The sequence below is a fragment of the Trachemys scripta genome, chromosome 2, assembly GCF_013100865.1.
Source record: "Trachemys scripta elegans isolate TJP31775 chromosome 2, CAS_Tse_1.0, whole genome shotgun sequence".
NCBI lineage: Eukaryota > Metazoa > Chordata > Testudines > Emydidae > Trachemys > Trachemys scripta.
The window spans coordinates 120425585-120450636 of NC_048299.1; the positions used below are offsets into that span (position 1 = coordinate 120425585).

At 46.6% G+C, this 25052-nt stretch overlaps 1 protein-coding gene across 4 annotated transcripts in view; it reads right to left on the minus strand.

The window, feature by feature from the left end:
* The window catches only part of NFX1 (nuclear transcription factor, X-box binding 1), a 196391-nt gene that overhangs the window by 67034 nt on the left and 104305 nt on the right, over window positions 1-25052 (minus strand). For all 4 annotated transcript variants that reach the window (XR_004644583.1, XR_004644584.1, XM_034761492.1 and 1 more), the window contains exons 11-13: window positions 23489-23519; window positions 19466-19548; window positions 13756-13864 (exon numbers count right to left, since the gene is read on the minus strand). Coding sequence is in view for 2 of the 4 variants with exons in the window: in XM_034761492.1 (XP_034617383.1) it covers window positions 13756-13864; window positions 19466-19548; window positions 23489-23519 (223 nt within the window). In the remaining 2 variants the exon portion in view is untranslated. The remainder of the gene's footprint in view (window positions 1-13755; window positions 13865-19465; window positions 19549-23488; window positions 23520-25052) is intronic.

Here is a 25052-nt window from a genome sequence, read left to right on the forward strand (position 1 = left end):
AGGATCGACTGAGGCGGTCCGCTAACCCATTTTGGATCCCTGGGAGATACGTTGCAATAAGATGGACCGCATGGGCTATACAGAAGTCCCATAACTGGAGTGCCTCGCGACAGAGAGGAGAGGACCGGGACCCGCCCTGCTTGTTTATATAGAACATGGCGGTAGTGTTGTCCGTCAGGACTGCCACGCTGTGACCTTCTATGGTAGCATGGAAGGTCTGACAGGCGAGGCGAACCGCCCTCAGCTCCTTCAGATTGATGTGAAGCAACCTGTCTTCCCTGGACCACAAGCCTTGGGTCCGCAGTTCCCCCAGGTGCGCCCCCCAACCCAGGTCCGATGCATCTGTTACTAACGTCAGAGTGGGTTGTGGGGCAGCGAAGGGGATCTCTTCGCAGACCTGCTGTTGATCGAGCCACCAGCGGAGCGAGCCCAACACCCGAGCCGGGATCGTCACCACCAGATCCAAGGGGTCTCTGTTGGGGCGGTACGTTTGGGTAAACCACAACTGCAAAGGCCGGAGCCTTAGGCGGGCATGTCTGACTACGTGTGTGCAGGCTGCCATGTGTCCCAGGAGCTGCATGCAGCACCTTGCCGTTGTCGTGGGAAATTTCTGGACGGCGCTTACGGCCCTTTGAATTGTCAAGAACTGCGACTCTGGGAGACTTGCCCGCGTGGTCACCGAGTTCAGGACTGCACCTATGAAGTCCAGTCTATGTGTGGGAGCTAACGTGGACTTGGGCACGTTGACCAGGAGGCCGAGCCTGCCGAACATCTGTAAGGCCAGCGTCACGTGAGAGCGGACCTCGGCTTCCGACCTGCCCGCGAGGAGCCAGTCGTCCAAGTACGGGAACACGCGCATCCTTCTTTTCCAAAGGAAGGCTGCTACCACGGACATGCATTTCATGAACACTCGTGGTGCCGATGCTAGGCCAAAGGGCAGGACCATAAATTGGAAATGGCGTTGGTTGACGGTGAAGCGCAAGAACCGCCGGTGGGCCGGATTGATAGCGATGTGAAAATACGCATCTTTCATATCAAGGGCAGCGTACCAATCCCCCGGATCCAGGGATAGGATAATAGTTCCAAGGGAGACCATACGGAAGCGCATTCTGACCAGAAACTTGTTTAGTTCGTGCAGGTCCAAAATAGGACGGAGGCCCCCTTTTGCCTTGGGAATCAGGAAGTATCTGGAGTAGAATCCTTTTCCCCTTAGGTCTGGTGGGACCTCTTCCACTGCTCCCACTGTGAGGAGGGTTTGTACCTCCTGCATGAGAAGTTGCTCGTGAGAGGGGTCCCTGAAGAGGGACGCGGAAGGAAGGGAGGGAGCGAAGAAAACTGGAGGGTATAGCCCGCCTTCACTGTGCGCAGGACCCAGTGGTCCGATGTTATGCGCGACCATGCCTGGCAGAAATGGGACAGGCGGTCCTTGAAACTTAGAGGAGGATCCGGCATGGAACGTGGTATGCTGTCCTCGAGCGTAACTTCAAAAGCCTGGTTTATTCCCTGGCTGCGGCTTGCCCTGGCCATGACCTTGGCCTTGGTTAAGCGTATTGTTACGTCTTCGCCTGTTATCCCTGCCACGACGGCGGTACGGTTCGTGCCAAGGGCGAGGGTGGTACTGCCTCTGTGGTGGTTGAGGCTTAAAGGGCTTGCACTGTGTCACCGGGGTATGCATTCCTAATGACTTTAGGGTTGCTCGTGAATCCTTGAGGCTATGTAACCTGGCGTCCGTTTGGTCTGAGAACAAGCCCGAACCTTCAAACGGGAGGTCCTGCAGGGTGGTCTGCACCTCTGGCGGAAGGCCTGAAGCCTGTAACCATGCCGAATGCCTCATCACTACCCCGGACGCGACTGTCCTAGACGCTGCATCGGCTGAGTCGAGGGAGGCCTGCAATGAGGTTTTGGCCACCGCCATCCCCTCGTCCACCAGGGCTGTGAACTCTGGATGTGTGTCCGGAGGTAGGGAGTCTTTGAACTTGGAGACTGATGCCCAAGAATTAAAATTGTGTCTATTTAGAATCGCCTGCTGATTAGCGATCCTCAGCTGGAGGCCCCCAGACGAATAGACTTTCCTTCCGAACAAGTCCAATCGTTTTGCCTCCTTGCCTTTTGGCGCAGGGGCTTTTTGGCCATGACGCTCTCGCTCGTTGACCACAGAGACTACCAGCGAACAAGGAGACGGGTGCAAAAAGAGGAAGTCAAACCCTCTAGATGGGGCGAAGTATTTTCTCTCTACGCCTCTTGCAGTTGGTGCACTGGAGGCAGGCGTTTGCCACACCGTCTTATAGTTGGACTGGACTGTCCGTATAATCGGGAGAGCAGCTCTGGAGGGGCCCTCCGGGCTCAGAATGTCGACCATGGGGTCCTCCTGCTCCACAGTCTCCTCTGCTTGCAAGCCCAGATTGAGGGCTACCCGGCGAAGCAGGTCCTGGTGCGCCCGATCAATCGGGGGAGGGTCAGACACTGTCGTGCCCGCTACTGCCTCGTCCGGCGAGGAGGAAGAGGTCGGGGCCTTTTGCCCATCCTCACCTTCCTGCAACCCGTCGTCGACTGGTTGTTCCTCTGGGGCCTGTCCCACGGTGTGGGACTGGGACGGTAGCGTGCTCGGTGCTGAGTCCACTCCCTCCCGTTCATGTGGTCGAGAGATCGTTGTCTCCTTGTGAGAGGGCGGGCGGTGCCGCGGAGAGCGGGATCGGTACCCTGATGGCCCAGATCTCGAGGCCCTAGATGGGGGCCCTTGCTGGTGGTAGGCCCAGGGTGTCCAGAATGGCCATTGGCTTGGTTGGCCCCATTGGGGATGGCCAGAGGCTTCGTAGTCTCTACTAGCCTGTGCCCTATGGGCATACCCGCCGTACGGGCCCGAGTCAGTCTCCGACACCACGGACGGTGATTTGGAAGGCCACGGAAGCCGGGTTTGGGGAGTAGTGTCTCCACGACCAGGACCTGGAGCAGCGTCTCGCCGACCTGGACCTGGATCGGTACCGGTGACCACGGGACCGGAAACGACTACGGGTGGTCGGTCTTGGGGAATGTACCGCCGACGCATCCCGGTGCCGACTCGCGTACGGCTGCTGAGTCGGTGCTGACCGCTTACTGAGGCCCGACTGCTGTGGCGCTTTCTGCGCGGAGGGCAACCGGGAGTCCACCGAGGCGGAACTCAACCGGGACCGGTGCCTCGAACGGTGCCGAGATGGCGACCGTGATGGGCGCACCATCGCCGGCTTGCCTCTGTGTGGCAGTCTCGGCGGAGAGTCCTCAGTTTGTGGAGGGCCCTCAACAGACAATGCAATGAGGTCTTTTGCTGCCTCAAATGTGTCCGGAGTGGAGGGCTGTTCCAAGAGCTCCTCCAGCCCTTCTTCCTCACTCGACGTGCCTATTGACGGGCCTTTCGGCGCTGGAGCCACTACCGGGGCCTGTAACGGGGCCGTGCCGGCCTTAGGCGCACTCGAGGTCTTCGCCGGCGCTGCCCTCTTATGCGGGGAGCGTCCTCGGGCCTTGGATTGGCCCTTCGATTTTGTCGGTGAAGACGACCGGTGCTGTACATGCCCCCGTTGGGTCGGTGCCGGGGGCTTCGGGTGACCCGCCGGCGCCGGTTCCCAAACCGATGCCGGGGCGCTCCGCACTGAGGCAGACGGTGCCGCCGAAGTGGAGGGCTGTAACGCCGTCTCCATGAGCAGCTGCTTGAGGCGAAAATCTTTCTTTCTTTCTTAGTTCTGGGCTTAAAGGCCTTGCAGATCTTGCAGCGCTCTTTCTGGTGAGCTTCCCCCAGGCAGCGGAGACACGAGTCGTGGGGGTCGCTCAATGGCATAGGTTTATGGCATGTGGCACAAGCCTTGAAGCCTTGGGCGTGCGGCATGCCCCGCTGCCCAGGGCCGGTGCCGGGGTTGACCAAACAACCACAGCAGGAACTTTAAGTACCTAATTAGCTGTTAACTACTAAGCTTAACACTAACTACTAAATAACTGATAACTGTTGCAGATAACACTAACGACTATGCTAAGGGACACTCTCAGACGAGAGACAGAGTTGTTCCAACACCGCCAAGGACGGTAAGAAGGAACTGAAGGGGTTGGGTCTGCAGGGATATATATACCCTAGAGCGGGGTGCCCCTCTGGCGGAGTGGGGGGGGGGGGCCCTGCCGACCCGACGGGAGCCGCTAAGGGAAAAAGATTCCGATGTCCGTGCATGCGGCACGCGCACACCTAATGTGTAATGGACGTGAACAATCACTCGAAGAAGAACTGGAGTTCTTTGAGATGCATGGTCCCTATCTGTATTCCACTGTAGGTATACATGTGCTCCATGTGCCTGAGACCAGAGAATTCTTGCAAGCAGTCTCTGTTGGTTCATGCCCAAATCCCAGCTATTCTTGTGCTCTGTACTGAGGGCATAAAGAATGAGGCAGGGGAGACCAACTGGCTCTTCCATTTCTTTGTCTATGGCAAAGCCAGTTATGATCTGAAGCAGAGAAGGAGAGTTGGTAGTGGAATACAGATAGAGACCACGTACCTTGAATAACTCCAGTTACTTTACTTTCTTCTTCGAGTGCATATTCTACTGTGGTTGACTGACAAAATAGTACCTGGAGAGGAGGAGGGTGTAAGGATGTTTGTAGAACCACTGCCACAAAGCATGCGTCAGCGGAGCAGTCTTGGACCAAGGCATAATATCCCGTGAATGTGTAGATGGAACTCCATGTAACTGCACTGCAAATATCAAGCAGGGATACTTCCTGAAGTGATGCCACTGATGCCCCTTATGCACCCTTGTAGAGTGAGCCCATACGGGGGAGGGAGTTGTGTCAACTAGAGTACGATACAGCCAGAGACCCACTTAGAGATTCTCTGGGAGGATATAGCTTGACCTTGAACTTGTTCCGCTATGGCAACCAACAGTTACATTGCAATTAAACACTGACAGCTGGCCCGGTCAACTGACTTAGGCCCATAGCCTGAGCCCAGGGAGCCCGTCTAATTGCAGTGTAGATGTTTGGGCTCGACCTTGAGCCCTGGGACCCTCCCGCTTCACAGGGTCCCAGAGCCAGAGCTCCAACCCAAGCCCAAACATCTACACCACAAATTAAACAACGCTGTAGCTGCGTCAGTTGACAATGGCCAACCACAAGTGTTTAATTGCAGTGTAGACATACCCTAGGAGGCTTTCTGATCGGTTTTGTTTTCAGCAGGTAAAAATCACACATCAAGGAAATGAAGAATCCTTTCCTTGCCAGAGGCATTGGGCTTCAGAAAAAAAAACAAAAAAATAAAACCAAAACACGCAGGTAGGTGAACTAGCCAATTTAGGTGAAATTCCAAAACTAATTTAGGAGTCAATTTTGGTTGTAGTCATAGCAAAACTTCGTCCTCATGAAATATTGCATATGGAGGATCAGTTGTCAGTGTCATGAGTTCACTTTTCCTTCTGGCCAAGGTGATAGCAATGAGGAATGCTACCTTCATCAAGAGGTAAAACATGGAACACTTAGCTAGTTGTTCAAAGGGTGACTTAGTGAGTGCCAAAAGTACTAAGGTAAGGTCACATTGAAGGTTTTGTTTGTTTACTGGTGGAAAGGTTCTCATCAGGCCTTTCAAGAATTTGGTTACAGGCTGGGTAAAGATCAAGTGACTGTCTGATGACAGGTGACACATGCTGATTGCCACCAGGTGAACTTGCAGTGAATTAAGGGAAAGAACTGATGCCTTCACAGTAAGTCTAAAACAGCGGGACCATCTGCTGTCTCTGAAGATGCATGCTTTTGCTGGGCCCAGATAGAGATACGTTTCCACTTAGCTACATAGCATTTTCTGGCGGAGTCCTTTCTGCTACTATTAAGAATGGTTGCATGGCTTCACAGCAGGTACTTTCTAGGCTTGACACCCATCCAAAGCCCAAGCCATGAGATGAAGTGCGTTGGGGTTGGGATAGTAGACCCTATCATTCTCCTGAGTCAAGAGATTTGGAAAGGATTGCATGCTGATTGTTGGATGGGATGACATCTGTAGGAGGCTTAGAAACCAGAACAGTCTGGGCTGTTTGGAAGCAATGACTTATGCTTTGTCTTGCTAAATCTTCTATAGAACTTGAGATGGTATCATGATGGGAGGGTAGGCATAGCTCAAGTAATCTGACCAGGGCAGAAGGAGAATATTGCCTCTGGAGTGCTTTTCTTGAGCTCCCCTGGAGAAGTACATGTTGCATTTCCTGTTTGCCTGCCCCAAATGGGGGTTCCCCACTGAGTGAAAATGCTGTTCACTACTGACTAAGGCTGTCTGCCAATTAATTCTGCATTTCTGGAGAGTACACTGCCAAAAGGGTAACATGATTTTTGATCCACCAGTTCCATAAGGTAACAGCTTCTACACACAGGGGGATGGACCTCACTCACCCCTGTTTATGTAGAATACAGTTATGATGTCCAATATTATGAGTACCCAGTGAAAATGAATGGTAGAAAGGCTTCACAAATTTCCTGGACTGCCCAGAAGTCCACAAGACTGATGTGAATTCTGGGCTCTCGATGCATCCAAGTCCCTGCACCATCTGACTGTACACATGAGCTCCCCAGCCTATCATGGAGGCATCTGTAATGATCATCTTGTCAGGTGTGGGGCTAGGAAAGGAATACCTACACACACTTGTTCAGGATTTTTCCACCAAGTTAGTGAGGTCCCTCACCCTGGTAGAAAGTGTCACTATGGTGTTCATGCTGTGACTGATTGGTTTATATACTGTTTGGAACTAAGTCTGCAGGAAATGGAAGTGCAGTCTGGTAAATAGTGTGGCATAAGTCCATGATGCATCCCAGGAGAGAAAGGGAAGTCTGAAATTATGTTCAAGAGGCGCACATTACCTCGTCTATCACGTTACTCATGGTGTGAAATCTATCCATCGGGAGATAAGCCCTCACCCTGACTGAGTCAAAGATTGCTCCTATAAATTCTGAAGTCTTAGTTGGAATCAGGGTAGATTTTTCCATGTTCACACAGATTCCTAGGGATGAGAGAAGGTGAAGCAGAGATGATGTTGATGTGAGAGCTTTCTCATGTGTCCTTTCAACAAGATGCCAATAGTCTAAATATAGGAAAATGGTGAAGCTGCTGCATCTGAACTGTGCTACTATTACTAGAAACATTTTGATGAAGATGCTGGGTGTGGTTGCTAGGCCAAATGGGAGTACCCTGTATTGGTACTGGTCAGGACCCACCATAAACCTGACAGAAATCTTGTGTGGAAGGGGTCAATGTCCACATGAAAGTATGCATCTTTCATATTGAAAGCTGGCCTCCTTTTGGGGGATGCCAGTGTAACCATATGGAATTTTAGTTTACAAATAAAAAAAATAAAAAAAAAAGACACTGAGTTGGTGCAGATGGAGAGTGGGTCTCTACCCTCCCTTTTTTTTGGGACTAGGAAATATTTCTAAGGAGGGATTCTACTTCTGGGCAAAGGATCTCCTCATGAAAATGGTCTCAAAGAAGGATGGGGAAGGGAGTTTTGGAGGGGGCAGGAAGAAAAACTTATTGGTAGAGCCAGAATGGATGATATTCAGCACCCAGCTTGTCCATTGTTATTGCACTCCGGTTGTGGAAAACAAGCCACCAAAGCATATGTGAGGATTGGGTGGAGATGGTATCAATAATATCTTATGCCTGGGGAATAAGGTTGAATTGATGTGAAAGATGTGTAGGATGTAGGTATTGTGGCTTTTGCACACTCTGCCTTTCACAAAGAGGTTCATAGAATCACTGATGGCAAAATGGTTGAGGCACAGCTCTTGTTTTGCCAGGATGTTCGCGGATCTTTGGGGCAGGCGTATATATACCCAGAAAATGGAAGGTTGCCCTGGAGTCCTATAGTGAGTGCAAAGACTCCTCAGTCTTTTTGTTGAAAAGGTTGGTCTTGAAGGGCAAGTGCTTCATTGTGTTATAGTTTCTCCACAAAAGCAGTTCTGGACACCAACTTGCCTTCATCAATAAGGGCCTGAAATTGAGCCATGTCTTGCTGGGGAAATTTGTCCTTAAAATCCAAGAACTTTCAATAATTCAGAAAATCATACTTGACCAACAGCACTACATAGCCTCCAATTCAGAATATTGAACTAGAGGATGTAAAAACCTTCCTTCCCAGCAGGTCCAGTCACTTGGCCTCCTAATTTCAGAGTGGGTGGCTAGATCTTTCTGTGGCAATCTGAACAAGTAGGGAGTTTGGTGCAAGGTGGGTAAATGGAAACTCTGCTCCCTTTGCTGGGACAAAGTAGTGCTTCTTAGCCCTCTTGGTAGAGATGCACATTGCCAATATATGCTGGACATATCTGGCTTCATTCACCAGTATTATTTGGCTGGACCCTGTGTGATGCAGGATGTCCAGGAGCTTGAGTTGTGTGTCCTGAACCTTCTCCAGGAACATCTGGAGCTCCTCTGCCACCCTACGTAGCAGCTCTCAAAATTGCTTATTGTCACCCAGAGGGAATGGTGAAGCTGGGATGACTGCCTCATCGGGAGATGAGGAGGATAACCTTGCCAGTACTGGTAGAACTAGTGGATCCAGCTCATGGGGATCAGGTGGAAGCGCTAATTACTCTCTTGTGGTAGGGAGAGTGACTCCCTGTTAGATTGCTCTGACCTGGAGACTCATGCTTATGGGTCCCATGGGCTGCACTAGGGTCAGTAAGAGTGATTGAAGGTGGGCTGAGGATGTCCCCATGCTTGCACGAATCATGCAAGCTGCTGTGTACACTGATCCCTTAGAGACAGCAGACCTGGTATTTTTGGGAGTGTTCAGTGGATAAGGGGTGACTGGAGTGCATCTATTGTTAACCTGCAAAGCAAAGTAAGGGCTAACATTGCCGAAAGGAGAGTATTTGGGTTGCTAACAAGCTGGTGATATCAGAGGGGTAGCATCGAGATAAGCATAAGCGAGGCGTCCTCATGCTGGAAGGAGGGGATTAACAAGGTGACTTATGGTCCTGGGTACCCTAATAACCTTCATAATGATATAGTTGCCAGGATTTACTCACAGTTTACTGGTTAACTAAGTATCAGACCCCAAGCACTTGTAAATTAGATTCTAAGAGATTCACAAATCTCTTAGATGGTTGGGGAACAGACAAATAAAAGTTTGCAGTTTGTTATTTTCCATTTGTTTATTTCAGGTAAAGGAAAGAGAACTAAAAGTATAAAATGGATCAGACTGCTCCAATAAAAGGGCCTGAGGGCAAAGGCTTAGAAAATCAGCCTAAGGCAGCCCTCAGTGAAACAGCCATGAAGTTACAGTTGGCCAGGTTAGAGGTGGCAAAGGAACGAGAATTCCAGATGTAAACAGCCAAAGAGAAACAGGCAGCACAAGAGGAAGCCCACCAGAGAACCCTGGAGGCAGAAAAGCAAAAGTGGGAGTCAGAGGAAGCAGCACACCAAAGAGCCCTGGAAGCTGAGAAGCAGAAACAGGTAGCAAAAATAGCTGCACATTAGTGAGCTACAGAACTAGAGGAGTGGAAGTGGGAGGAGAAATCATGAAAACAGGATGCTGGAGGCATGGATACAAAACCCTCAGGCAGCAAGTACTCCTCTCCAAGGATCAAATGATTGGGACAAATTCTGCCCTAGTTACAAGGAAACTGTTTGCACTGAGGAATATTTGACCATCTTTGAAAGGACCACTAGGCTATCGAACATCCCTGAGGGCCAGAGAATAACTGTCTTGCTCTCTAAGTTAACAGGGAAAGCATTACAGGTGTTTAATTATGTACATGTAATTAAAGCTATGACAGGAAACAAAAGATAGGAATAAATGGTCAGGTTTCACAATGGAGAGAGGTAAATAACAGGGTACCCCAGGGATCTGTACTAGGACCAGTGCTATTCTACATATTCACATGTTCTGGAAAAAGGGGTAAACAGCGAGGTGCAAAGTTTGCAGATGACACAAGACTACTCAAGATAGTTAAGTCCAAAGCAGACTGCAAAGAGTTACAAAGGGGTCTCATAAAACTGGGTTACTGGACAACAAAACGGCAGATGAAATTCAATGTTGATAAATGCAAAGTAATGCACATTGGAAAACATAATCCCAACTATACAAACAAAATGATGGGTTCTAAATTAGCTGTTACCACTCAAGAAAGAGGTCTTGGAATCATTATGGATAGTTCTCTGAAAACATCTGCTCAATGTGTTAACTTTTTTGGCTGCCATTGCAATGTTAGGAACCATTAGGAAAGGGATAGGTAATAAGATAGTAAACATTATAATGCCACTATATAAATCCATGGTATGGTTATACCTTGAATATTGCGTGCAGTTCTGGTCGCTCCATCTTAAAAAAGATATATTAGAAATGGAAAAAGAAAAGTACAGAGAAGGGCAACAAAAACAACTGCCATGCATTTTGTAAACACCAGGGAGGTGGAGGGGGAGGAGAAGGAGCTGCTGACAGGCCAAACGGGAGAACTGTGAGCTGGTGGTAGGATTCATTGACCATGAATCTGAGGAAGTTTCTTTGCTGTGATGAATTGCCCCATGAAAGTAAGTGTCCCTTAAGGGTTGGAAGAGACCTCAGGAGGTCATCTAGTCCAACCCCCTGCTCAAAGCAGGACCAATCCCTAAACAGATTTTTGCCCCAGATCCCTAAATGGCCCCCTCAAGGATTGAACTCACAACCCTGGTTTTAGCAGGCCAATGCTCAAACCACTGAGCTATCCCTCCCCCAAGTCAAGAGCAACAAACCAGTCCCCAATCTCTAAGGAGGGGATTTCAGAAGTAAGAGTAACCATGACAAATTTTGTTTTCTTCAGAAACTTGTTTAGTTGCTTTAGATCAGTGGTTCTCAACCTTATTTGATCGGGCCCCCCTTCTTTGTGTCTGTAGTCGTTAACATCTCTCCCTTCCCCCAAGTACATATACCGCGCCATTCAGTTCTGAAGGCAGCACTGGCCAGCAGCAGTACAGAAGTAAGGGTGGCAATGTGAAAATGATATTAGTCAATATCACTTTTCACAGCTGACTTAGACAGCAGACTTAGAAGTAAAAGGGGAGAATGTGAAAAGTGATATTTGTCATCACTTTTCATAGCAGACTTAGTGCCCCATTGCCATCCTTACTTCTGCGCTGCTGCTGCCACCCTGCTGCTGCTGATGTCAGGGGAAGAAAGAGAGAGAGAAAGAAAAAGACAGCACACAGGTCACGCCTACCTTGACACATTCCTGTGCCTCCCCTGGGAGTCCACCCCATAGTTTGAGAACAGCTATTTTAGATCTACCATAAGCTTGAGACCCTCTTTTGCCACCAGGATTTGGAAGTATCAGGAATACAATCCTCTTCCTTGGAAAGGCAGGGGAACTTCCTCTATGACCCTCACAAGGAGGAGAGACTGAATATCACACTCTTGTAGGTGTGATTCTGAAGAGGAACAGGGAAGGGGAGTGTGAAGTGGGGACAGAAGTAAAGGTTATATCCCTGTATCACTGTGCTTAGGACCCACTGGTGACATGGGACCAAACACTTAGGAAGTGGGCAAAAATAGGTTAAAATCATACTGACTCAGCAGAACCTGCTGGTTCGTGATTCTCAGTTGTAACTCTCCTGTGAAATAAATCTTCCAACCAAAGAGGTCCAGCTTTCTTGCTTCTTTCCCTGTTTGCAGTAGACACTATCAGGAAACCAGGTGGTTTGTAAAAATATTAATATCCCTAAGAAAGGACATATCTCCTTTCCGCCCTTTTAACAGTGAGAGGAAGGGAGGATGGGGTATGCCATAAGATCTTGATGGCCTCTAGGATAGCTTCATTTATAGGGAGAACTACCCTAGAGAGCCCCACAAAGGTCAAAATGTCCACCAATCTGTGCAACTTTTCTTGCACCTCCTCTGGTTGGATAAGCAGAGCCACAACCACCCTTTTTATTAAGTCCCGGTCGGCCCTGAAATCATCTGAAGGGGGCGACGTAAACTCCGCAAGTACTGCCTCATCTGGTGATGAAGAGAAAGAGACCAATGGGTGTTGAGGGAGATCCTTATCTAACAAGAATTGGGCAGGAAAGTCCTAAGTAAGCAATTCCCCTTGCATGGTACAGGTCCCAGCAAAGGGGAAATGGGGACCATGTTGTAGACGCTTCTGGTGCCTACTCAATATGGGAGGGCAGGAAGGGAGTAGGGATGCTGTAGAGCATGTGGGGAAGCCTCATGGACTCCAGAAAAGCCAATTAGCATGGTGGTGGTACCCCGATATGCACTGGCTGTTGGTCCTTGGGCTGAGATCTGGAGCCAGGTGGGTAGATACTCCACTGGGGCTGCTCTGGTCTTGAGGCATGTTGCTGAGGGTCACAGACCTGCATAGCACTTGCATGACAATGTCCCCTATGTGGATTTTCCAACTCCAAAATGATTTTCCACTGGCCAGTAGCAATCTAATGTTGCAAGCTGCCCCCCATTAGATTCTTCACTGTCAACCCCCCATTAGATTCTTCACTGTCAATGCAGCTCTCATTCCTGTGTCCCTATGGTGGAGGGCCGGGGCAAGATTGACATATGGATCTGGGAATTTGGCCTTTCACATCCAAAAGCTCTGCAGCTACTGCTAGTCATTGCAAACCTGCATTATGATGCGATCCTACCAGTCAGTACTTGTTTCTTGGGCCCAGAAGCAGCATTTCACCATGTGCAGCTGCTCCGTGAATAGCAACCATCAACTTGAATTGTTTTTTGCTACGTCCCTTAAACTGTCCTCAAACAAATCGTCATATCCCCCCATTGTTTTGGTACTTCCTGCGGGTCTTACAAGACGCACATTTCTGTATTTGATTTGAAACGTTCATAAGAATACTGCAGAGCTGTGTGTCAGGGGGTGGACACTGAAAAGTGTCACGTGGGTTTGTGGATTTTAATAAAAAAAAGCATGAAAATTATGGGCCATGGATGGCATTATGGGTTAGGTCGGCATAACTATGTCGGTCATGGGTGTGGGTTTTTTCCACACCCCCAACTGACGCTTATTTATGTTGATCTAACTTTTAAAGTGTACATCAAACCCCATCACATAAAAGTCATCTGTCTGAATCTGTATGATTTTAGTAATCACCAAAAATTGTTACTATTTGATGGCTGTGTGTTGGTCTCAGTGCAGTACCCAATGGACAGGTGTTGACCCCACAGAAGTTTCCATAATTCAACATCTGAGCAGAGAGCCCAAGAATCTCCACGGCATGGAGATGACATAACTTCCATTCCTATAGGTGGTCCTACTAGGCTAGGGTTAAGATACACGATTGGGCCAGTATGGGAAAATTTAGAGAGGCTGGTTCTGTAGCTAAACGAAGCCTTCAGTCTGCAACACTTTCAATTTGACACCTTTTAAAATAAATTTAGTGCTTGTGAAAATAAACTGATGAAACATAACTGGGACCTTAATTCTTATGAATAACTGCTTGTGTCTGTGAAGTTAATCTTGTTCCTAAGTGATTGCAGGATCAGGGCCTTAAACTGTAAGTAAACTTTACTGACATTAATTTTTTTTAAAATATAAATCCTGTAGTGAAATTATTAAATCTAACAAATAAAATATGGCAATCATGATCATCTCCATAATTGAGTATCTGAATTTTTATTATAGAAAAATAATGCACTTTCAATAATACACCTAATCAGAGAATCTCTGATTAGATTAATTAGTTAATTCAAGGGACACTCTTAAAGGATCAGAGTTTAAAATGTCTACAGTGCACTAATCTTCTAAAGATGAATATATGTACTGTAGTATACTCACTTGTCTGCCAGCATGTTTGACAGTTGCCACGGTGACAAGGTTCTTCACATCTATGAAGGCTACAATTGAGTTTGCGTCCACAAACCAAGGGACACTTATGTTCTTTGTCCTGGAAAAAATATTTATGAAAAATTAATACATTATCAATGCTTTTCCCCCTCTAAAATGCCCCCCCAAAATGGCAAAGCATGATTAAAATCCACTACTGGCCATGGCCATATTACTGTACCCAAGGATAGAAGAAATTAACAGTCATTAAGATTCTTTTCATACCACGTGCTGAGCATCTGTGATTAAGTGGGAATTTTTTGCAATATTTGTATGAAGACGATGTATACCTCAGTTTCCCTATATACTGTAGTGTTACCTAGTATGGGTGGTGGTGGTGGTGAGGGGAAGATCTCTATGCTCTGAGGGCAGGCTAAAGACAAAGGTGTGAGTGGCACCTTTTAACTTGCTGGTCAGCAGCCTAGCTGTCTGGGACAAAGGGTATGTCTACACTACGGGATTACTCCAAATTTACAGAATTCGATTTTTGGCAACCGATTGTATAAAGTCGAGTGCATGCGGCCACACTAAGCACATTAATTCGGTGTTGTGCCTCCATGTACTGAGGCTAGCGTCGACTTCCGGAGCGTTGCACTGTGGGTAGCTATCCCATAGTTCCCGCAGTCTCCCCCACCCATTGGAATTCTGGGTTGAGATCCCAAAGCCTGATGGGACCAAAAATGTGTCACGGGTGGTTATGGGTAAATGTCGTCAATCAATCCTCCCTCCGTGAAAGCAATGGCAAACAATCATTTCACGCCCTTTTCCCTGGATTGCCCGGGCAGATGCCATAGCACGGCAACCATGGAGCCTGTTCAGCCTTTTTCCACTGTCACCGTATGTCTACTGGATGCTGCTGATAGACGCGGTACTGCAGCGCTACACAGCAGCATCCCCTTGCCTTTGCAAGTTAGCAAAGACAGTTACCAGCCATACTGTACCGTCTGCTGCTGTCATGGGTGCTCCTGGCTGGCCTCAGTGAGATTGGTCGGGGGCGCCTGGACAAAAATGGGAAGGACTACCCAGGTCATTCTCTTCTTTAAGTTTTGTCTAATGGAGAGTCAGTCCTGCCTAGAATATCAGGCAAGCCTACTAAACAACCAGAGAGGCAAACGGCCGCTCCGGGTCAGAGCCCCAGACATCCCACAGAAATTATGAGCTGCATGCCATTCTAGGGGGTACCCCTACAACAAGCCCACCCGTTGCTTCCCTCCTCTCCCACCCCTCCCGGGCTACATTGGCAGTTATCCTCCCTTTTGTGTGATGAAGTAATAAAGAATGCATGAATTTGAAACAACACATACTTTATTGCCTCTGCAACCAGAGATCAAAGGGGAGAGGGCGGGTGGCTTACAGCGAAGTCGAGTGAACCACCATTCTGCACTTGCTCAGCCTATAGCTGAAAATGGGAATCTGTGATAAGCACTAGGATAGAAGCACAGGCAGGACTGAATCTCCATTTGTGTGTGGGCCTTTGGTTGACACTGGTAAAATACAAAATGTCCCAGGATATGTATGTTGGGGGACAGTTCTAAACGGGAGCTTTATTTTTTTTATTTGCAGCAAAAAGTATCTGATTGTGAGCCCTGGGAGCAAGGGGTAGGTTGGGGTAGGTGTGACCGCACGGTGCTGCCGAATGGGAGAGCAGCCAGAGGCAGAAGCCTCCAGCTGGCATGATATTCCAGGCAGGACTGAATCTCCATTACACAAAACTTAAAGAAGAGAATGACCTGGAGTCATTCCCTTTTTTGTCCATGCGCCCCCGACTGATCTCACCGAGGCCAGCCAGGACCACCCACGGGACAACGATCACGGTTACCAATCATACTGCACCGTCTGCAAGGCAAGGCAAGGGGATGCTACTGTGTAGTGCTGCAGCACCGCGTCTGCCAGCCGCATCCAGAAGACATACGGTGACAGTGAAAAAAGGCGAGAAATGATTTTTTTTCCCTTTGCTTTCACAGAGGGAGGGAGGGGGTGGGGCCTGACGACATATACCCTGAACCACCCGAGACAATGTTTTTGACCCTTCAGGCATTGGGAGCTCAACCAAGAATTCAAATGGTTTTCGGAGAGTGTGGAAACTGTGGGATAGCTACAGTCGTGAGTTGCCCCTCCCTCCGTGAGTGTCCATTTGATTCTTTGGTTTTCTGGTACGCTTGTCTCAGCTCCTTAAGTTTCACGCAGCACTGTGTTGAGTCCCTGTTGTGGCCTCTGTCCATCATGGCCTTGGAGATTTTTTTCAAATGTTTTGGCATTTCGTCTTTTGGAACGGAGTTCTGATAGAACAGATTCATCTCCCCATAAAGAGATCAGATTCAGTATTTCCTGGTGGGTCCATGCTGGGCAAACAGGAAATGAAATTCAAAAGTTCACGGGACTTTTCCTGTCTACCTGGCCAGTGCATCCAAGTTCAGATTTCTATCCAGAGCGGTCACAATGGTGCACTGTGGGATAGCTCCCGGAGGCCAATACCATAGGATATAATAATTAGTTAATTCAATCTCCTAGAACTGGAAGGGACCTTGAAAGGTCATCGAGTCCAGCCCCCTGCCTTCACTAGAAGGACCAAGTACTGATTTTGCCTCAGATCCCTAAGTGGCCCCCTCAAGGACTGAACTCACAACCCTGGGTTTAGCAGGCCAATGCTCAAACCATTGAGCTATCCCTCCCCCCAAAAGGGGGGGGGGGGGAATTGCGGCCACACTAACCCTAATTCGAAATGGCAATGTCGATTTCGCCACTACTCCCCTCGTCGGGGAGGAGTACAGAAATCGATTTTAAGAGCCCTTTATGTCGAAGTAATGGCTTCGTTGTGTGGACGGGTGCAGGGTTAATTCGATTTATTGCTGATAAATTCGAACTAAACTCATAGTGTAGACCGGGCCCAAGTGGGCCTTAATCCCTGTGTCAGTGGAGAAACCATGAAACAAATCACTGGGATATTGAAACCTGGCAACCAATGACCACAGATTGTCCCTCCTCTGTGCAGGAAGCCAAGCAGCATTTCCCCAGTTCAGGAACAAAGGATGGGGGGCAGTGTGAAATGGGAGTTAAGGGCTAGAGGGCGAAGATCTCCCCACAACCGCAGCCGTGCAGGGGAAGAGCAAGTTCTGTCCCTCCCTAGCCTGGCTGGGTCTAGCAGCTAGCAGCCCCCGGCTGGGGCATTCCCAGCAGCACAGGGGAGATCAGACCCACCTCCACCTCCGGGAACCTCCTGCAGCTGCAGGAAGCTCCATGGATGCTGCCTTCAGAGCCCAGCTCTGAATGCAGTGCAGGAGTGAGGGTGGCAATCCTGTGACTCCCCTAAAACAGCTTCGCAATCTCCCCAGAACCCCCTTTTGGGTCTGGACCCTCACGGTTACAACACCGTGAAATTTCAGATATAAACATTTGAAAACGTGAAATTGACCAGAATGGACCATGAATTTGGTAGGGCCCTATTCATTTCTCTATGCTAACCAAGGTCTTCCTATGTTGCATTCTAGTCAACTAATAAACCCCTACAGTTTGACAACACTGGCTGAGTGTCACTGCAGATGCTGGTGGAGGTGCATTGCTCCCTAAGATTGTACAAGTCTCCCTCAGGGATCTATCTCAGTGAGACTCACTGAATGGAGCTCTAGGTGTGATGAAGGCCCAGAGGTCCAGTCTAAGGAGGCAGGAAACCGCATGGCTTACCCTGGAGGAAGAGTGAGGCCCCAAGGGGGTCTGGCACACTGAAGGGATCCTTCCTGAGACTACTCCAAAGCTGGGGTCATAGCACCAATCCTGTAGATCTATGACAGTATCGCATTGTTCAACTGGAATTTTATCAACTTAGGACTAGTATACACAGTTTTGGGCTGATATAGGATCTGTATTTGTTTAGGGTGTGATTTTTTTTTTTTTTTTTTTAAACGAAAGTTGTTATTTTGTACAACCCCTAGCATGGTCACAGTTAAACTGATATATAGATGGCTTATACCAGTATAGTTTACTCCGCTTCCCATATGGGAATAGCTATACTGGTATAAGGCACATTTATACTGGTATAATTGTGTCCATACTAAAGGGTTGTACTGCTTTAAGTATACTAGTATAGTTAAAGTAGTACAGCTTGTGTGTTGACAAGCTCTTAGTTCAGTGGTTCTCAACCTATTTTCATGCTCGGCCGACGATATGTTACCTGGGCTGCAGGTTGAGAACAACAGTGCACCTCCCCCAAGCCCCTTCACAGACCCCTATGCCCAGCAACCCCATTCAGAGAGCCCTCCAGAGAGCAGGGCCAAGAACGGAGCCCTGGGGGTGGGGCCAGGCAGTCGGGCCCCCAGAGCTGGCCCGGCTGGCAGGGCAGACGGGCCCCTGGAGCCGGCCCCACAGTGGCCAGGCGGCAGTGCAGCCAGGACCCCAGCCCTAGGGCCTTTAGCACACAGCTGAGTCCCTGTAGCCTTTAGCATACAGCTGGGCCGCAGCTGTGTGCTAATTGGGCTGCATGTGACCTGCAGGCCACAGGTTGAGAACAACTGTCTTAGTTACACAATCACACTTGGGTGCACAGCATTAATCCTAAAGACTTTTTGAACGAAGGGTAAGGATGAATAGTTTAAATTACAAAACAGGGAATCTACACCTCAGCAGCCTTTTCACATACTATTTAAAAAAAAAAAAATTGGTACAGATGTAGCATTTTACCCTGAACCATTTCTTAGCCCTGGTCTATACTACGGGGTTAGGTTGAATTTAGCTGCGTTAGGTCAATTCAAAAAATGACCGCATCCACACAACCAACCCCGTTCCGTTGACCTAAAGAGCTCTTAAAATCGACTTCTGTACTCCTCCCTGGCAAGGGGAGTAGCACTAAAATCGACCTTGCTGGGTCAAATTTGGGGTAGTGCGGATGCAAATTGACGGTATTGGCCTCTGGGAGCTATCCCAGAGTGCTCCATTGTGACCGCTCTGGACAACACTTTGAACTCCGATGCACTAGCCAGGTACACAGGAAAAGCCCTAGGAACTTTTGAATTTAATTTCCTGTTTGGTCAGTGTGGCGAGCTCAGCTGCACTCAGCAGCACAGGTGACCATGCAGTCCGAGAATCGCAAAAAAGCTCCAGCATGGACTGAAAGGGAGACACTGGATCTGATTGCTGTATGGGGAGAAGAATCTGTGCAAGCAGAACTCTGATCCAAAAGAAGAAATGCAAATATATTTGCCAAAATCTCACAGGGCATGTTGGACAGAGGCTACACCAGGGACACAGCAGTGCTGCGTGAAAGTTAAGGAGCTCAGGCAAGCCTACCAAAAGACAAAGGAGGCAAACGATTGCTCCGGGTCAGAGCCCCACACATGCCACGTCTGTGAACAGCTGCATGGCATTCTAGGTGGGGGCCCTACCACTATCCCACCTGTGACAATGTTTTTGCCTCATCAGGCATTGGGAGCTTAACCCAGAATTCCAATGGGCAGCGGAGACTGCGGGAACTGTGGGATAGCTACCCACAGAGCACTGCTCTGTAAGTCGATGCTAGCCACGGTAGTGAGGACGCACTCCGCCGACTTAATGCGCTCAGTGTGGACACACGCAATCAACTGTATAAAATCGATTTCTAAAAATCGACTTCTATAATATTGACCTAATTTCATAGTGTAGACACACCCTTACATTGTATAAATGAACTTACCACACAGCAAATTTCATTACACTTGTGTCGTCCACATGACCGTTTCTTGTTACATCGCTTGTCACACATAAATGTAATATCAGCTGTTCAAGTAGAAAAAATAATGTGTTTATATTTAATCATTCAACCTTTGACTACATATCATACGACTGCAATAACTAAATGTGTGTAGTAAGACCACATTAAAATTAATATGATGAAATGAAGAAAATAGGGTACATTCTTACAGAGGCAGCACAAATCACTGTATAGAGGCTATTATAATGAGGATTTATAATGTGACACTGGACCAAACTGTCTTTTATAATTCGTTTGGGACATAAGCCTGGTAGTTGTATTTTGGCTTCTTGCTTAATAGCGTCAATATTAAAATGACCACAACTAGTCTTTAATTAAGGGGAATGTTCCTGGTAAGAAAATACCACCACCATTTGATTTTTAGACCATTCAAATTGGCGACAGATTGTAAACTGACAATATACTGATTAAATGTTCTGAGCAAAAAGTCCCTATACATGGCAAGTTACAAGAGAAGTGGAGTCACTTGTGAGGTACCTCCAACGTGGGCTGACACTGTTGCATTTCAGTTTACATTCAAATACCTACAGCAGTACCTAAGCATGCCTGCAGAATAGTGACAAGTACTGATAAAAGCATAATTTGGAAGTTTATATTAACATACTTAGAACTACTTAAACATATTAAGAAAGTGGTTTATGAAACAGCTAATGGATTTTAAAAATCTGAAAATTTGACCATCTTTATGTTGCTACATAAAGTAGGGAATATTAGTTACCGGTGACACTGTTGTAGTCTCCTCAACTCCCATCCTACAACACTGAATTCAAAGACAGTGTTATGGTGACACCTACTGGAAGCAAGGAGGCAAAGAATTCTAAAACCCTGCCCCTGATTCCATAAGTCTCAGCCACAACTGCATCCCATCAGGAAGAGAACTTCCACATCTATAGAGAAGGAAACAGTATGAAAGACAGAAAGAAATAAAACAGGCAGCAAAACAACACCCAAAGGGGAGGTGGATGAGATATAGTATAGAAGAGGAGAAGACAGACAGAATTACTGGTAATTTTCCCCTTTGTTGTATGTCTTTCTCTTCTATCCTACAACACTGGATTAAGGCACAAAAAGAGGATGCAGCAAGCAGTAACCCGAGGAGGTGGGACTACCTTAACATGCCACTATCAGGTCCTTGCAGCCAAAGGAGGTATCCTGAGAAGTGGAGATACCTAACTGATGACAATTTATAAAGGAGTGAGGAGATGATCATGCTGCTGTCTTACACACCTTGTTCATGAAAGCTTCAGCATGTTCACTGCTCATGAAGATTTCTCTAACTACATGGAATCTGACAAGTTTATCTGACAGTCTGGTCATATGCTTTAAGGATACAGCATAAAACCCACCTAGCAAAAGCTATGGTAGATACAGCATTACCTTCGTAACCCTGCTTTGACTTTCTAAACTCATAATAAGATAAAAGTTGACAACATGCTTAACATCCAATAAATGCAGCTTCTAGTCGTGGGTGGGGAATACTAGACTAGGACTGAGAGGAGAAGAACAATAGATAGAACTTGGTATTCATCATATGAACAAATTCTGAATGAAGCCAAAAAATATCCTTCTGGAAAACAAGGGAAATAAGGAGGAGAGAAGATGAGAGTTCAACTCATTCACCCACCTGAAATCACTCTGGAAAGAAAAACCATCTTAAAAGAAAGAAGTTTGTCCTAAGGCCTCTCATGAGAGTTGGTTGCATCAAAATCTACATGGATGAGGATCAAGTTCCATTGAGGGATCACAGGATGAATCACTGGTCTTTGAGACCATTTCTTGAATACCGACAGAGGGAAATCCAAAATATCTTGGTACCACATCAGGCCACAAAGAACTTCCAGCTCTGAGAGCAAGACAGCATACATTCTGCTGCTCTCCAGACAGTGGAGAAGCCTCTTTGAGAAATGGCTCCCTTCAAGCTGAATGAAGCCAGATTGAAATGAAGGCAATTGTAAAACAGGACCTGGAGAAAATAGGTCCAAGATACTGGGAAGCACTAATCACTAATAGGCTCATCAAATCAAAACCAGCAATAGAAGAGTGGTTGTGAAACAGAAGCACAAATCCAGTTCATCAGCCTGAGCATCAGGGAAAGCAGCACTACGGTTCCCTACTCTACCTCTCGGTTGAGGGACACAAAGACATGCAGGACACAGGCATAGTCTGTGCAGATCAAAAGATTTCAGTCTTGTGCGCATGCGAAGAACAGTGGTACTGCTGTTCTTTTTTCTTCTAATGGTCCCTTGGCACTAAATAAGAACACTGCAGAACTCTGTGGCCTACAGGACAATCCAGACCCCCTGAAAACCAAGAATTTTTCAGCACTGCACTTTGGGGTCTCCTAAGGTTGAAAGTGTGCAGAAGGGCCTGGAATCAGTTCTTATTCTGAACCTGCCCTCAAAACTCTCATGGCTTCCTCTATCATGTAAATCCTAGTTGGTACATGCAATGCTTCTGACCAGCGAATATCCAGAAAAAGCAGCACTAAATTGACAAATGCCACGCATATCAAGCATTGACTACAAGTGTCTGAAACGTGAAATGTTGAGCCACAAAATGAACAGCCTTCACTATTCCTAATGGTTAAACACCAGTGACTAAAGCTTCCCCCAACAACACAGTAAAATTTCCTCTAATAAAACAAAGAGAAGATTAAAAGATTAAAAAGTTAAAAACTGCTATATTTCTCTAAAATCGAATATTCAGTAAAAATAAAAAGGTAGACCCACTACCAATGAGCAATTGGCTAGATGTATTCTGTGGGTTTTTTGTTTATTTTTGCCTTCCTCTGAAGCATTCTAGAAATCTGACTAGTGTGTTTTGCTCATAATGCTCGGTGTTACACTTACCATGAGATTTGGGGCTGGGAAGGAATTTTTCTCCAGGTCAGATTGGCAGGGACCTTGGTTTTTTGTTTTTGTTTTTTTGTTTTTTTTGTTTTTTTTTCCTCCCTTCCTCTGTAGCATGGGGTTCACCTGCTGGGATCATCTGGGCAGATCTCACCTAATCAATTCCCTGCCATTGCAGGGCCTCTGCCGTTGGTGGCAGCTTGGTCTCCTGTTCTATGCCTGTGGCACACAGTATAGTCTGCTGAGGCACTGAAACGTTTTGGACTATATAAAGTCTTTGGGTTTAATATGGATTAGAATTACAATCCAATTAGAAATTGTTGCTTATGAAAACTTGAAACATTAAGAATTTCAGGAGGAGAAAAACAGACACATTTTATGCTGCACACTTTCTGTTAACTTTTTAAAACAACTATTCTGATATAAAACACTAAACTTAGGGTTAAGATTGCACAAGTGTATTTGACACAACAGTGAAAATATTAGAAAAAGGGAAAAAAACATTAGAAAATAAGGTTAACCAATTGGTGGAGACTTTTTTTGTCTGAAAAGTTCTAAAGGGCTTCCCCTCCATGAGGTTACAAGTATAGATTTAATAAAAGATCTAGTCAGAAGGAGACTGACTGCATTGGAAATTTCCAACACTGAAAGCACATAGAATGGTATACTGATGTATTTACTATTATTTGAATCCTGCTACAGTTTTGAAGAACCATATAAATATATGCACACCCATGCTTTGATTCCAAAGAATGTAAAGATTTAGACCATATTTAAGTGAAGAAGAGTGTTAAACATCTAAAATAAACCTTTAAAAAAAGCAATCAAAGCAAATAATATAGTACACAAAAGCAGCAAAAATACATAAAATCCAAGACCACCAACTTTGCACATAACATCAGAGTATTGTGTACTGGATGAAATTGATACTATACTTCATACAACCTCCACTGGCATCTGATCTCTTCATCCACATATATTTCATTCAATATATGAAGTAACAAACACAAAAAATACATCAGTTTGAGTAGAAAGTTTTTAAAGCTTCTATTTCATAAAGGTGCTAGTACACTGTTAGTATATTACAACTATTTACCTTTATTTTTGAAGAGGGCACATGGGACTTCCTAAGAAACAGATAGGAAAAGATTAAATCACAGCAAATTATATGTAGCAAGAGCTTAATGTTCTAGAAAGCTAACAACTACATACAGTATATCAAATGAAAAAAAAGTCAAGCAATTGGTTTTTAGCTATTACAAATATTCGCATACATAGTAAGTGGGGAAAAAAAGACCTGATCTTAAAGGGAGGGGGAAAAATGGAGGTTACTGACCTGTAACAGAATGTTCTGGTCCCTAGCTGTATTCCACACAAGGGTAGGCGTGCACACCATGTGCTTGTGATCAGAGATTTCTAGCAAGTAGTGTCCATTGGTCCTGCAAGTTTTTCTCCTTATCCGCCGAACTGATGGTATAAGGGGCAGTGCAGACCAACGCCTCTCCAGTTCCTCTCTTACTGCTATAGCTGAAGAATCTGAAGCAGAGGGGAAGGAGGCTGCATAGTGGAATACAGATAAGGACCAGATATTTTGAAGAACCTCCAGTTACAGGTCAGTAACTTCCATCTCTTCTTGGAACACGAATCCCTATGTGAATTCTACCTGTGGGTGATCGATAAGCAACGTTTAACAGGAGGGGGTATGAGGATGCAGTTGGTATAGATGCTTGAAATACCACAGTCCGAACAGCTGCATCTGTAGAGCTTAATGTTCTAGAAAGCTACATCTGTAGCTGCATCTGTAGAGGAGGCTTGAACTAAAGCCTAATATTTTGTGAATGTATGGACAGAGCTCCAGGTAGCTGCTCCACGGATATCTAGTATAGGTACCTCTCGAAGAGATGCTGTTGAGCTTGCTTGTGCTCTAGTGGAATGGGCTCTTACCCCATTCAAAGGAGAAGGGTGTGTCAACTGGACACACAGAATGATGCAGCCAGAGATCCAGTTAGAGATTCTTTAAGCAGATACCTGTCCTCGCAACCGTTCCACTATAATGCCAAACAGTCTTAGTGATTTATTAGTTGATTTTGTCCTTTGCAGGTAGAACACTACAGTGTGTCTGATATCCAAAGAGTGAAGTCTCTTTGGAAGTATGAGATTTTGGGAAGAATGCCATTAAGCAGATAGGTCAATTGATGCAAAGCTCAGAAATTTCTTTACAGATGGATTTCAGATGAAGGAGAAGGCAAAGGGAAATCTTCTTCTGACGAAAATAGCATAACCACAAGTGCTCCCAATTGGCTCTGGTTTCTGGCTGATGTGATAGCAACTAAAAAGGTGACCTTCATGGGAATGTGGGACATAGAACATGTTGCCAGTGATTCAAATGGTGATTTGACAAGTATTGATTGTACAAGGTTGAGGTCCCATTGTGGTTCAGTTTTCATCACTAATGAGAAGGTCCTACCCTAAACCTTTCAGGAATCTAATTGTTGTTGGGTCAGTAAGAATGGAATATCCTTCTACTGGAGGTCAGAAGGCATGATTGCTGTTTGTTGGACCCACAGGGAACTAATGGAAAGCCCTGAGATGGTCTGTCCAGAATAACAGAATAGTACATCTCCCCTGGAACCATGGCCCAAGGCTGTCCTGGAGCAGTA